The 12,947-nt window shown below is 52.3% G+C and overlaps 1 protein-coding gene across 1 annotated transcript in view; it reads right to left on the minus strand.

The window, feature by feature from the left end:
* KMT2C (lysine methyltransferase 2C) overlaps positions 1–12,947 on the minus strand; it is a 204,449-nt gene that overhangs the window by 58,231 nt on the left and 133,271 nt on the right. Inside the window, exons 15-23 of the mRNA XM_090287721.1 lie at positions 10,850–10,969; positions 8,475–8,591; positions 6,216–6,317; positions 5,937–6,041; positions 3,340–3,521; positions 2,922–3,086; positions 1,891–2,000; positions 1,177–1,242; positions 114–326 (exon numbers count right to left, since the gene is read on the minus strand). Coding sequence (XP_090143847.1) covers positions 114–326; positions 1,177–1,242; positions 1,891–2,000; positions 2,922–3,086; positions 3,340–3,521; positions 5,937–6,041; positions 6,216–6,317; positions 8,475–8,591; positions 10,850–10,969 — 1,180 coding nt within the window. The remainder of the gene's footprint in view (positions 1–113; positions 327–1,176; positions 1,243–1,890; positions 2,001–2,921; positions 3,087–3,339; positions 3,522–5,936; positions 6,042–6,215; positions 6,318–8,474; positions 8,592–10,849; positions 10,970–12,947) is intronic.

The following is a 12,947-nucleotide window of genomic DNA, read 5'->3' on the forward strand; positions in this document are numbered from 1 at the left end:
GGCCCCAGGGAGGGCTCATCTAAGCCTGTGGAGTTCACCCTTAGAGAAGGCGTTTCCGTTTTAAGAGCTCTGATTCTTGCGCAACCGCGGAAAAGGAAATAAGTCCGAATTACCCCGACCATCGTCCATGTCCCCGTCCCGCGAGTGCTCGGACTGGATGTCTGGAGGGGTCTGCAGGACGGCCACGCTGTTCTGATTTATGATCTTCAGCTTCAGCTTTGGTTTGGAGCGCTTTCTCCGCGGGGCCGCAGCTATCAGGCTCTGGAGCTGCGTCATCCCCGACTCCGTCAGGCACACCCCATCCTGGGTGTAGGTCTTGGGTGGATCTAAGGTGACAATATCCAGGGATACAAATTAAAAGCCTCACTTTTACTCTAAGTGATAAGTTGATTAATGGCACAAAATACCCACGTCAAGGGAATGTAACTTTTATAAAGCCCTTATCTAAGAAATGCATGAATAATTAAGAAGAGTCCATTCAAAGTCAGTCATTGGTGAAACTTCTGTAAGTTATGGGCAGAAAAGATTCGTGTTTTTAAGAAATGGTCTTCCTGGCACTTCTCTGTCCACGGATCAGTACAAGGCTGTGGAGAGGAAGCAGCCACCCTCCAAGCAGCGGGGTTCAGCGTCTCCACCAGGAGCCTCCTCCCGGGGGCCTGTCGGACTGGAGGGCGAGGACCAGTTTACAGAAGAGAAACCCCCACCCACCAGACAGCAAAGTGTCAATATAGTCACTGACAGGGAGAGGTATAAATAAGAAATCCTACGGTTTTTAAATCCACAACACTGGTGTTCATTAGAACAAGTTCGGACCCTCAAAATGTTTCTGTACCAGGCGATATCAAACAGAAGTAAACAAAGAGTGAGAGCTTAATAAAAGTATCCATCACCATTCCAGGCTGATCTATTATAGGAAAAATGACAACAGATGACTGACTTAATTCTACAGGAACCTGTCTCCGGGGCCCCATTTTCTGCCGGCTGATGACAAAGCACAGTAACATGTCAGTGAAGACACAGCTGATGTGGAGTTACCGGTGGTTTTAAGAGCAGTTATTGTCACGACAGCTGGGGGAGGGTCACGGGAAGCCCGTCCCCTACAGCACATCAGCCACAGCGACGAGCGCCGCGCGCGTCTCGGGGCTGTGCCCGTGCGTGTCCGCGGCCCCGCCTTACCTGGTTCCTTCGCCTTGGTGAGGGTCTGCACGGCGAGGGAGGGGTCGCAGCAGTCCGAGGAAGGCACTGAGGAGGGCAGAACGGGCCGGGAGTCAGTTTTCGGAAAAGGTACAATACACTCAAAGATCTATAAACGATGAAGTTTCTATTTCTATAACCGTCTCACTTAAAACAAAGGTTTGCAAGCTAAATAGTTTCGGGCTGTTTTTAAAACAAGCCAATGGGAAGCTGGGGAAGGCCAAGCACTGGATTTCCACATCCTGCCAAAACCCCATGGCTGCGAGTTTTAAACGCAAAACGGCATTCCATACCTAAAACAGACACTTATCTTACGTTACGTTGGCAGATCGTTCTAACATATTACGTTGCGATAATAAGGGGCAATTTATAACAAGAACAACTTAACACGTTGCATACCGGGGTATTTAAATGCCTTTTAATCCTATGTTCCCGCAGGTTTTTAAGATTTAAATATGGTTATGTGGCTAATATTAATAAAATGACTTCATGAAATTAACAATTAAGCTACTACTATCCTTAATTAATACAAAAAAGCAAATGAAAAATTACTACTGAATGTCTAAATAACCTTATTTGTTTAAAATTACGCAATCGAATGACGAGCCTTCTCACCATCCGCACACAGCGTGTTAGTTCCCGTAAGAGGCTTGCTCAAACTACAGTTTCAAGACGAGGGAAAGGAGCTCCTCTCACCGTTTGACGCAGGCATGTAGGGTCTGCACATGGTGCAGTCAAAGCCGATGTCTGCCACACTCTCCACTTCCTCTTCAGTGTTCAAGTTCTGACACACAGCGTGCATCCATCTAAAGACCGTATTGTACATCCAAAAAAGAAATACAATCAGAATGGCGTTCTTCTAAAAACAGGAGTTGGCAGCCTCCAAACTTCCAGCCTCTGACCCTCCAATGCTCCCCCCACCCCCCGCCTAACCCAAGTGACCCTCTTTTCCTACTCTTGGCTACTGGCCCACAAAAATGATCAAAGCTGAAGAGAAAAGAAAAGGGATGAAATCAAGTCCTGGCAAGGAAGCCGAAGCACCCATGGGACGGGGAAGGGTCACGGTCTAGCGGTCACGCACTGAGGGCTTCACAGGCTCACTGGGGCACGGGCACCGGGACCCAGAGACCCCGGTGCTGCTGTGGCCTGAGCTCCCGGTGGGGCCCCTGCGGCGGAGGGGCTGCCGCACAGGGGACACTGCAGGGGCCTGGGCAATGGAAGGAGTCCTCCGCCTTAGAACGAAGCCCTGCGCGCGTCCTGAGACACCAGCGCCCCGTGTACAAGCTGAGCGCTCACAGGGCGCACCACTAATCCGGCCCCCATACCTGATCTTGAAGCTGCACACTAACTACAGAGGGGGAGTGGGAGCTGGCGCCTAGGACCGAGGTTTACTGTCTAGAGCTTTAAGGAAAGCAGAATGTGCGAGGTTCCTTTTAAAAATCGAGGACACTCAGAAACCCTCCCAGAAAAATGCACGTATGCGGGCACTACTCCTGCTGCCACTATTTTCAAGGGGTTTATAACCGCCCCCCCAGAAGCCCCGAGTTAAACACCGTTTCTCTGGAACTGAGCATACGGGACAGGATACCGTGACAGGGGTCCCGCTGACTACGTATCTGGGGGAGCGGAAGTGCTGCACCTGAGACCGAAGGGCTCCCATCGCCCCCCACCCCCTCGACGCCACGCCCGCGGGAGACGCGCGCAGTGGGCGGCCTGCCGGCCCGTACCTGTCACACTGCCTGCACTGCAGGATGAGGTCCTCCTCGCGGTAGCTACGGCAGCAGACGGGGCAGGAGGCCAGGCTCGCGCACGGGGCGCACTGGGTGTAGTTGTTCTGCCACTCACAGCGCAGGCCGGCAGATGTGGCCCCGCAGTGCCGGCACCACACGCACCTGAAAGCCAACACCCCCCCAGGGCGCAGTTTTATTCACCTGGGCACTCACACTCCCTGTAAACCAAGAAGCCACGCGTGGACAGAATCAGGGAATTACTGAACGCATATCTGATGCATCTGATGAGTGATATCTAACCACGGTACACGTGGATCATACAATTAAGCAGACGTGGCTAATTTTTAAAAACTCGGGTAACATGGGGCAGTTCTGCACTAAGAGGCGAGCCCAGGAAACGCAAACCCTGGGGTACCATTTGCACTTCCAGCCCCCCTTCGGGACGGTCTGCAGGGGCGGGTCCAGGCAGTAGGTGTGGTAGCTGATGTCGCAGTCGTCACACAGCAGGAGCCTGCCCGGGTCTGTGGCTTTCCCGCAGGCCTCGCACACCGTGCACTCCAGGCACCGCCAGCCCTTGCTGAGAACCACCTTGGTGATCTGCAAGGGAAGGGCGGAGCGTGTCACCTCGGCGGCCCCCCGCACTGCGCACACCCGATGGGCCGCGAGCGCGAGAGGGGAGGCGGCGAGCCCCAGCGTGGCCCCACTCGTGTGCTTTGGACCTACCAGACAGGAGGACAGAAAGCAGCGCCCATTTCAGTGCCCCCTTTAGGCCCTGTCACGACCCCCGACTGTGGATTACTGGCCCACTTTACAGATGTGGTGATGGGATCTTATGGAAATCGAGTAAACTCTCCATTACTGTGAATACAAGACTCAGAACGTATCCACACAGGGGGAAATGGTATTTCACGAACTCAGGCTTCTGAAACTTGTGTACAGGGCAAAGCGTGAGTTATACGGTATTAAAAACAGAAGAAGGGGAAGTACATCGTCAGTTCCCAAGGAGATTTTATGATGGTGGGTTTTAGCTCTGAAGGTCCCGCGACCCTCCTGGCACACTCTCTGCCACAAGGGTCAAGTTTACTCTGAGGATCTCTAGCGAAGTCTGAAGTTCCCTCTACTCATGAAAAACCCTTTAGAGCAGCCACATACTGTCATATTTTAAGATTCTGAAACCAACCGAAACAGCTCAGAAAACTAGTCACAAAGAACCGCAAAGGGCCTGTGTCACAACGAAGGAGGGGCGAGCACTGGGGACCGTGAACTTCAGATCGCGCCGCGCAAGAGCCTGGAAGCCGCCGGGAGGAGGGGAAGCGCCGAGTCGCGGGCCGACCCCCACGTGGCGTCGCGCTTTACCGCGGCCTCCGGGTCTACGGGGGACGCTTCCCAAGGTATGGCTCTTCACCAAGTCACCACGCAAACCTGTGTGACACCCAAGGGTTCACAGTGCAGCTCCCAAGTAGCCCGTGCAGTCGAGTCCCTGAAAGGCCCGAGGAACAAGAGGGAGGACGCGGGGTCCCGACGTGGGCTCAGGAAGGACGCCTGCCCGTGAGGCTCGGGACGACAGCGGGGCCACCGGCCTGGGGCAGGACGGGGACGGGGGACGCGCTTCCCAGGGAAGCAGCCCGGGCCGGAGTCAGCGGACGCGCCGGGCTCCGTCCGAGGCCACACGAGCAGCAGCGGCGGGAGCCGACGGGGAATCAGGAGGCACCGCCGTCTCCTTGCGGTTAAAACTCCACGGAAAACAGAAGAAAGCACGGCGCGCTCCTGAGACGCTCAGTTAACTTCCAAAATTAAATGGTCAGTATTATTATCCTCGTGAACAAAAACCCCGAGTGTGAGGACAGCCGCCTCAGCACGAAGGTTCCCGGGGACGGCGCCGGAGGCCTGGACAGGAGCCTCGGAGGGGCGAGCGCACCGCGGCCACGCCCCGCACAGCGCCGCCCGCGCCGGGGAAACGCACCGGGCACTGCGGGGAGGGCGGGGAGGCGGCTCTGTGGGGAGAACGGCGAGGCGGCCGGGGAGAAGCGCCGGAGTAATGCGCGCGAAGGCCTGAAGGGGAGACGTAAGAGAAACACAGAACCACAAGGCGATAAGGGATCAAACGGACCTGGGAGCAAAGAGCACGGTCATCCGAAAACGCACCGGGCGCGCTCGGGACAGGTTACACGCGCGGGGACGGCGCGCTCTGGGGACGTCAAACAAACGGACGCAGGAAGGCAAGGTGCCGGTCATCGGGGGAACGCCGCCCAGCCTCTCAGAGACACAGTGGGGGGCAGGGAGCAAACGGAGAGTATCTTGAAGAAACACAGCGCGATTAGCCCACGACGATGAAAACTGTCAACCTGCTGCTGCAAGCGGCCGACACAGGGCCTCCCGCGCGGGGCTGGGGCTGAGGGCCGGGGAGAGCGGGGGGGGTGGGGGGGCGCGGGGCCCGGGAGGCTCCCCGTTCTCGCTGCGTCCCCCAGGAGCTCAGCTTCCATCGCTAACAGGGTGCGGGCCCGGCCTCAGAGCCGCGTACGAGGTGTCTGCACATGAACCGCGGGCACGTGTATGCTCCACTTCCGCAAGTCAGGAGCGGGTCATACTCCGTCAGACAACAGCCTCACGCTGCACTTTGTCAGGGACCACTGACTAAAACGCGACATATACTGACGGCATCGCCGCAGGGGCCGTGACCCCGACGCCGGCCGCGCGCACGGAAGTGCCCGCAGGGGCCGTGACCCCGACGCCGGCCGCGCGCACGGAGGCGCCCGCACAGGGGCCGTGACCCCGACGCCGGCCGCGCGCACGGGAGCGCCCGCACAGGGGCCGTGACCCCGACGCCGGCCGCGCGCACGGAGGCGCCCGCACAGGGGCCGTGACCCCGACGCCGGCCGCGCGCACGGAAGCGCCCGCAGGGGCCGTGACCCCGACGCCGGCGGGGCGGCCGCGCGCACGGAGGCGCCCGCACAGGGGCCGTGACCCCGACGCCGGCGGGGCGCCCGCGCAGAACCCCCGCGAGCCGCTTACCTTCACGCTGACGCAGTACGGGTGGTAGCACTGGCCGCACTGGGAACAGGCGAGCAGCCGCCCCTCCGCGCCTTGGCCGAAGCTGCCGCAGACCACGCACAGGTCCTGAAACGAGAGCCGCGCGCACGTTGCAGACGGCGCCCGGCGAAGGAGGCGCTGCCCCTGCCGCTCTGCGGAAGGGCCCGCTCGGCTAGCGCAGCTCGGAGCCCCCCGGCAGGGGACCTCAGCGACAGGGCCGGGAGGGGCCCCCAGCGGAAAACCACCCGGGCCGGTGCGAACCTGATGCAGAGTGAACTTGTCTCCGCTGGAGAACAGCACAACCGTGTTATGCATGGAGTTCTCCTCTTCGTCCTTGCTTGAGGAGATGTCGGCCGCGGACACCTACGCAGGGCAAGGAAGACAAGGTGTCACCCGAGCAGGGAGTTCACCCCGGGGCGCGGAACGGCTTCAGCACGTAAGGAAGCCAATGGATGTAAGTCACCATGTCGGCACGTAAGCCACAGGGTTAGCTGTACGAATGCAGAAAAGGCGTTTAAAGAACCCAGCATCGCCTCGTGCCTGGAAAAGAACCTCAACACAGGAGCCTCCTCAAACTGACTTAGGATGTCTCTTAACAAAAACAAAACCACCCCAGAGCTAACCCCGTCTGTCACGCTAACTCCGCACGATCGAAAACAAGGCAAGCTTTCCTGGTCCCGTCACTGCCACCCGACACCGCACCAAGGGAAGAGCACACGCAATGAAGACCAGAACCGGAAGGCCTCCAGACGGAAAGGGCATAAAGCTTTGTGTGCGGACGTGCTTGTGTATGTACAAAATCCGAGGAATTCTAAAGATGAACAACTAGACGTAACATGGGAATTTTAATAAGGTTGCAGGATAAAAAAAAAAAAAAAAAACCCAATAAGCTAAAATGAATACTGTTTCTAGAAACTAGCAACCAACAACCACAATATAAAATTAAGAAAACGCTACCATTCACAACAGCGTAAGGAACATGGAAGACTTGGAAATGAACTGGAGAAAAGGGGTGAAAGACCTGCATGTGGAAAACTCGGTGGCGCTGAGAGAAATCAAAGACCTAAAGAAATGGCGAGGTACACGAAGGTCTCGGGTTTAAGGCTAAATACAGTTAAAATGTCAGTTTCCCCCGAGTGGACTGTAGTTTGAATGCAAACCCAGTCGAGATCCTACCAGCTTATCTGTAAAACTGACAACCAAAGTCTATAATTCATGCAGAAATTGAAGCATTTAACATGTCAAAACAACTTGGAAAAAATAGAAAATTGGAAGACCAATAGTGCCCGATCTCGGGAGGAGTCAGAAAGTCAAAGTAACCGAGAAAGTTCAGTTCTGGCCTAAAGACCAAGAAAATAAACAAATGGTACAGCACAGAGATTCCAAAGTTAGGTCTACAGATATACAGATAACCAATTTTCAAGAATGATACAAAAACAACTCAGAAAATGGTACTAAAAACAACTGGAATATTCAGTGTGCCAAAAATAAACTCTGATCCAAATTCATGCAGTGCATAAAAATTAACTCAGATTGGATCATACTCTAAATGCAAAACCTAACACCATAAAACTCCTACAAGAAAACACTACATATGTTTGAAACTTTAGGTTATGCAAATATTTCTCATATAGCAAAAGCACAATCCACAGGAGAAAATAAATTGTACTTCATCAAAATCAAAGCATCTGGTCTTCAAAAAACACAGTTAAGAAATGAAGACAAACCAAAAAAACTTAAAAAAGAATGCATGAAAATATTTGCAAATCATATGATAAAGAACTTATGTCCAGAACACATAAAGAAATCTCGACTCAAAGTTTTAAAATCACTCAATTTTTAAAAATGAGCTGAAGATTCGAAGAGTGACTTTACCGAAGAAGATACACAGAGAGCAGTAAGCACCTAAAAAGCCAATCAGCATCGTCAGACGTTTGTATTTGTGTCACTTTACCTCAATGAGCCTGATATTTGGGGGAGGGAATCTGCCTTCTTAGAAAAGGACCAGAATCCGCATTTCATTCATAGTAAAATTAAACAATCCCACTGACCCCCGAACTTGCCAAGTACAATTTTTATTCATAATGTGTCAACGAGCAAGTATTTGTCAATCTTGAAATACGTCCATGGCAGCCAGAAAGCCCTCCAACGCGGTAAGAGTTCAGCCGAGGCTGCATCCTCTCTCGTTTCTTCTGTAAGCCGTTCACAGCGCTGGGCGGCTACAGCCAAAAGCTTTAAACGCCAACAGAAGGTTTCAAAAATACAAGAACAGGACGGGAGTTTGCCCTTTTTTAAATAAAAGAAAACACATTACCATTTGGATGTGGGAGACGGTTTGTACAGAAGGCAAGGAAAAAAGGATAAGCAGAAAAGCCAACCAGAAGTCTGTTTGTTTTTTTAAAGCGAAGTAGAGATTTACATAGTAACCCCAAAGTCGTAGCCTGTGAATCACTGGCTGCCCTCAGGGGCTCCATCATCAGCTGCGGTGGGAAGGGCGACGCGGGGAGGGAGGAGCCTTACCCCGGGCAGCACCATGGCCCCGACGCCACTTTTCAATTTGGACCGGCCTCTGCCTCCGCGGCCAGACAGTCCCGCGCCGCGCGGTCTCCGCTTTCCTGGGAACCCCGACCCGCGGCCCTGCACAACAGAGAAGAAGTAGTCAGCGTTCTGAACAAGCCCCCCAGGATTTTAAAGCCCAAATGTGAGGCAAACACCTTACTAAATGTTACACAAATAGCTGTTTCTTTCTTTTATTCAGATCAGATACATATTGAGAGGCCGGGGTTATTGTTTGCATTTTCCAACATGGCATTCTGCAACTTAGAGATACGATGTGTACATGATGCCTAGACCTCAGAGTGGGACTGAGTCTGCGGTTGCGGGTGCCCTGTGCGCCGGCAAACCCTGGCCTCCCTGTCCCCATCCTCCACCTGCGACCCGCCCGGGCGCCTCTGCGTGCACGTAGTCCATGTTGGTACAGGAAGCGCAAGTCACAACCCGGGCTGCCCGGCTCTCCGCGGCTCTAGCGGGAGCCAGCACGTGTGGACTGCGCCAAGCACGTCTCACTCTACACAGTCCCATCGGGTCATCCTACTTTATTGTCCCTGTGTGAGAGGTAAGCGCACAGAGGGGTGAAAGTTAAGTCCCCCTCCAGAGCCACGAAGCTAGCAAGTTGGGGTCTTAACCGCTATTGGGAACTGCTCCATTGCACGAGCCAAGTTTTGCTACTACACAGCAGTATTCCTCCTTGCCACCCAAACTGTCAATTTCGCTTCCTATTGGATAGTTTCTGTACTAACCGAACCCATGCCTCCTCCTACCACAGCACTGAGAGGGCAATTTACTTATAGATAGGAAAACTGGGAAAAGGCTCGCTTTGAATAATCTAGATAACAGTTAACACAAAAATAACATCTGAATTTTTACCCAACACAGCAAAAATTCTATAGGAAAACTCATTAAGTTCCTGGGCATTTTAACAAATAAGCACTGAGTTATTTGTTGTGTGTGTGTGTTTTCCTGGTTTACTCAGACTTTATTACTACCTAAAAAAGCAAAAAAACCAAAAAAACAAAAACAAACCATGGCATCTACATATCCTCATATATATTTAAAATTATTGAAATACTCTGGAAAGGCCTTTGGTGCTCTTTCCCTAACAAGTTAAGCAGCATGCCTTATGTTCAAGCGATGTTACTAAACCACAGTCTGAAAGGCTGAGCTTGCTCCCCGCTCAGCAGAATGGTTTCCAAGTCAGTAATGAATGATTATATTGTGAGCACAAAACAGATACACGTGAGCAAAGGGAAGGACAGTATTTTCTCCTTCAGTTTTAAAAAATACAGCCTCCTTACGTTTCAAACTGCCCTGCCCCGTCCTCTTAAACCGAGGACCTCCAGCTCTGCGGAGCCTCTGGGCGAGGGCAGTGTAAGGCTGAACTGGAGAGTCTCGCTTGTTCTTTTGTTAATAGGTATTAAAGATTATTATTTTTTTTAAGTCAGTGATTAAATCAAGACTATAATAATCTCAGTTTATTTTTCCCCAACATCCAGTCACAAAGATAAGTGAAAATTGGTGGTGTTTGTTTCAAAACTGTCAAACAAGTCACCTTTTAGACTTGAAACAAAGATCTGTACTGCCCGCGCCTTGCACGACAGCAGGATGAGTTTAAAGAGCAGGTCTTCCAATGGTGATAGAACATTAGTGGCATCTACAACTCCTCTGACACCCTTCATCTGTCTAAATTAAACACTCTTATTCCAGACTTACATTAAATGGACGGGACGAAGAAACACTGTGTTCTCTAGGCAGGAAAATATTTTAACTCTTCAGATGATTAACAATTCTTCAAATTAATTTTTTATCCTTCAAAATGCATGAGGCTACTAAAAACGCACCCGAAGGCCTGACAGAGCCACCCCATGACACGGAAAAGCAGCCCTACAGACGGCTTTCAGGCTGGCGGACAAGAGCTGCTCTAATTCTGGCGTTTCTTCTCCATTAGCACACTCACAGCTTAGTGGAGTTTTTCTTTTGTTCTTTTTTAAGCAACAGAATTTTATGGTATTACGAATAAATAACCAAGCCCTTAATTACTTCATGGCCTGCGTGACAAGGGTTTCCCCTACACTGTGAATTACAACCAAAAATGGAAGAAACCATTAAAAGGGCATTAAAAATGTACACTTAAAATCAGGCATGTAAAACTACAACTTAATTTCCTCTTAATCTAGACTGTTCAGTGCAAGCTGGTTTCTTTGTCATCTTAACATTTTTAGGCTAAAAATGCGGCTCTGGAAGCGGAACTATTCAGAAAAGAAAGGCTCAGCTCTGACTGCACTCAGCTACACCCCGAAAGAAATGACACAGATTAATGGAAATGCAATTTTATTTACCACTTTGATGCTCCAAATGGCACTGCCAGGAAGCTGCCTGGGTTTAAAAAGGTCCCGACCTTCTGAAATGTCTGGGGCCCAGGAAGGTGGGCTCACTGTGTTATGGGTGCTCCAAGCCCCCTAGGATAGGGCAGGTGAGAAAACAGGTGTAAAACGCAGCAACATAAAAGGTCAAAGCAGCAACTGAGGAACTTCAGAACGGCAAACGGAAACGCGGGCGTGTGGAGGTTCAGGACAAATTGCTTCAAGTTAGCAAGGGTGGCACTTCCACTGGCATTACAGCTCCATGTTTGCAGGCAAAACTTACGTTAAACATTTTATTCTGGTCCAAACATCAAAACTTTAAGAATTAAGGCTTATTATGACATCAACGACGACCTATGACCTACAAGGTAACATCAAATATATATGCAAGGCAACCAGGCTCTGAAATTAGCCCGGTAAGAGCCTACGTGGGGGTGGCTGTATTCCACCCACCATCACTCTGTGGGGAGGAGGGCGGGTCCCCGAGGGAGCGTCGTACACCCCAGAGTACGAGCAATCAAGACCCACTCGCTGTAAACTGTGGAAAGTAGTTACTGTGTCATCTTCAAGTGCAAACACCGTCACAACCCTGGCATTTAATTTCTCTTCGTTCATGATCACTAATTGTGGGTTTGGTTTGCAGTGAGGGGACTTGGATCACATCCCTGGGATTACTTTGAAAAGTGAAAAATGTTAAAGCAATTGTCCTAAATTTGCAAATTACAATGCCTACAATACCTGATTATTTATACAACAGTATCTTGTTAAAATAACACTAAGACATTTATGCCCAAATAACCACAGCAAGCAACGCCTGAACTACTAAGATGAAGAGGCTAATAAGCAGCATGAAGAAAAACGTTTACTACACAAAGACAACATTTTGAAGGAAAAGGCAAAACAAATGTTAAGCAGTAAAGAACCCATTTTGAATTATGTAATTCAAGAATGCACTCTATAAAACTTACCATTAAATGAGCAAAAGTTAATACAAGAAGCACAGTACTTACCAGGTTTGTAAATGCTCATCAAACTAACACACAGTAACTTATTATCACATAGAAGTACCACTGGGAATTGAAATAATCAACCCAGAGGAGGGGCTGAGCGGCCCCCGGGGAGCAGAGGGACGGGGTGACCGCAGGGAAGGAAGAATCGCACGAGGGGGAGACTGGCTGCTGGTCATCAGCCTGCCCACCCGGCCACCCCCGAGCTCCACCAGGGCACCTGAGGGTTTCCCTCCTGTCCCCACAAGGATCTAGCTTCAGGGACACCGGCCCTCTTCCCCACCGCGTGCGGGGTCTGTGGTCATCTCCTTGCCCCCTGCAAGTCCTTCCTCTATTCTTATTTTACTCCGACTCTCAACATACAGCTCGGCCCCCGCCTGGTGAGCCTCCTCTGCCATTCCTGCCGACCTTCCTGGGTGGGCGCGCAAGTTCTCCCTCCACCCGTGCCCCCACCGCACCCCAGGGCTGCGGCCTGGACAGCCCTCCTCATCCCGAACAGGACTGTCCTCCACGAAGGCTGAAAACACCCTCCTGGCTTCCTGTCTCCCAAGTCCACGCTCTGAGAGCAACCAGTGGGTGTGATTTTCAGCTTCCTTCGTGGGGTTCCGTTTTCTCTCTCACACCACCTGCCCAGCTCTACGGCGTCTAAAATCACCTGTAACCCATCCCGTCTCGTCACCTGGCCCGCCACCTCTGTACGTGGACTGGGAGCCCTGATGGGCACGCCCGTCCCCCCCACGCTGCCCCTTCTGCCTCTTCGGGCCTCTTCCCGGCCGTCCCTTCCATGCGGAGGGCCGTCGGCTTGGCTCCTCGGAGCCCCCAGGCCCCTCTCCGGTCACACTGCCTGCTGTCCCTGCCGCGCGCGGGGCCAAGTGTGGGCTGCCGCGCCTCCCCACGCCGGGCCGCTCTTCAGCCCCTTCCTCGCCCGCCTGCCTCAAGCCCTTTTCTCCCTGCAGCACCGGAGGCTTTTCAAAAGTGGAAGCCGGGCCGCCCGCGCCTCTGCCGATCTAAACTCCCGGCAGGTCTCAGCGCGCGTCCGGCCCAGCTCGCCGCCCGCTCCGCCCTCC

The sequence above is a fragment of the Furipterus horrens genome, unplaced genomic scaffold (genome assembly GCF_987537825.1).
Source record: "Furipterus horrens unplaced genomic scaffold, mFurHor1.1.pri manual_scaffold_9, whole genome shotgun sequence".
Classification (NCBI taxonomy): domain Eukaryota; kingdom Metazoa; phylum Chordata; class Mammalia; order Chiroptera; family Furipteridae; genus Furipterus; species Furipterus horrens.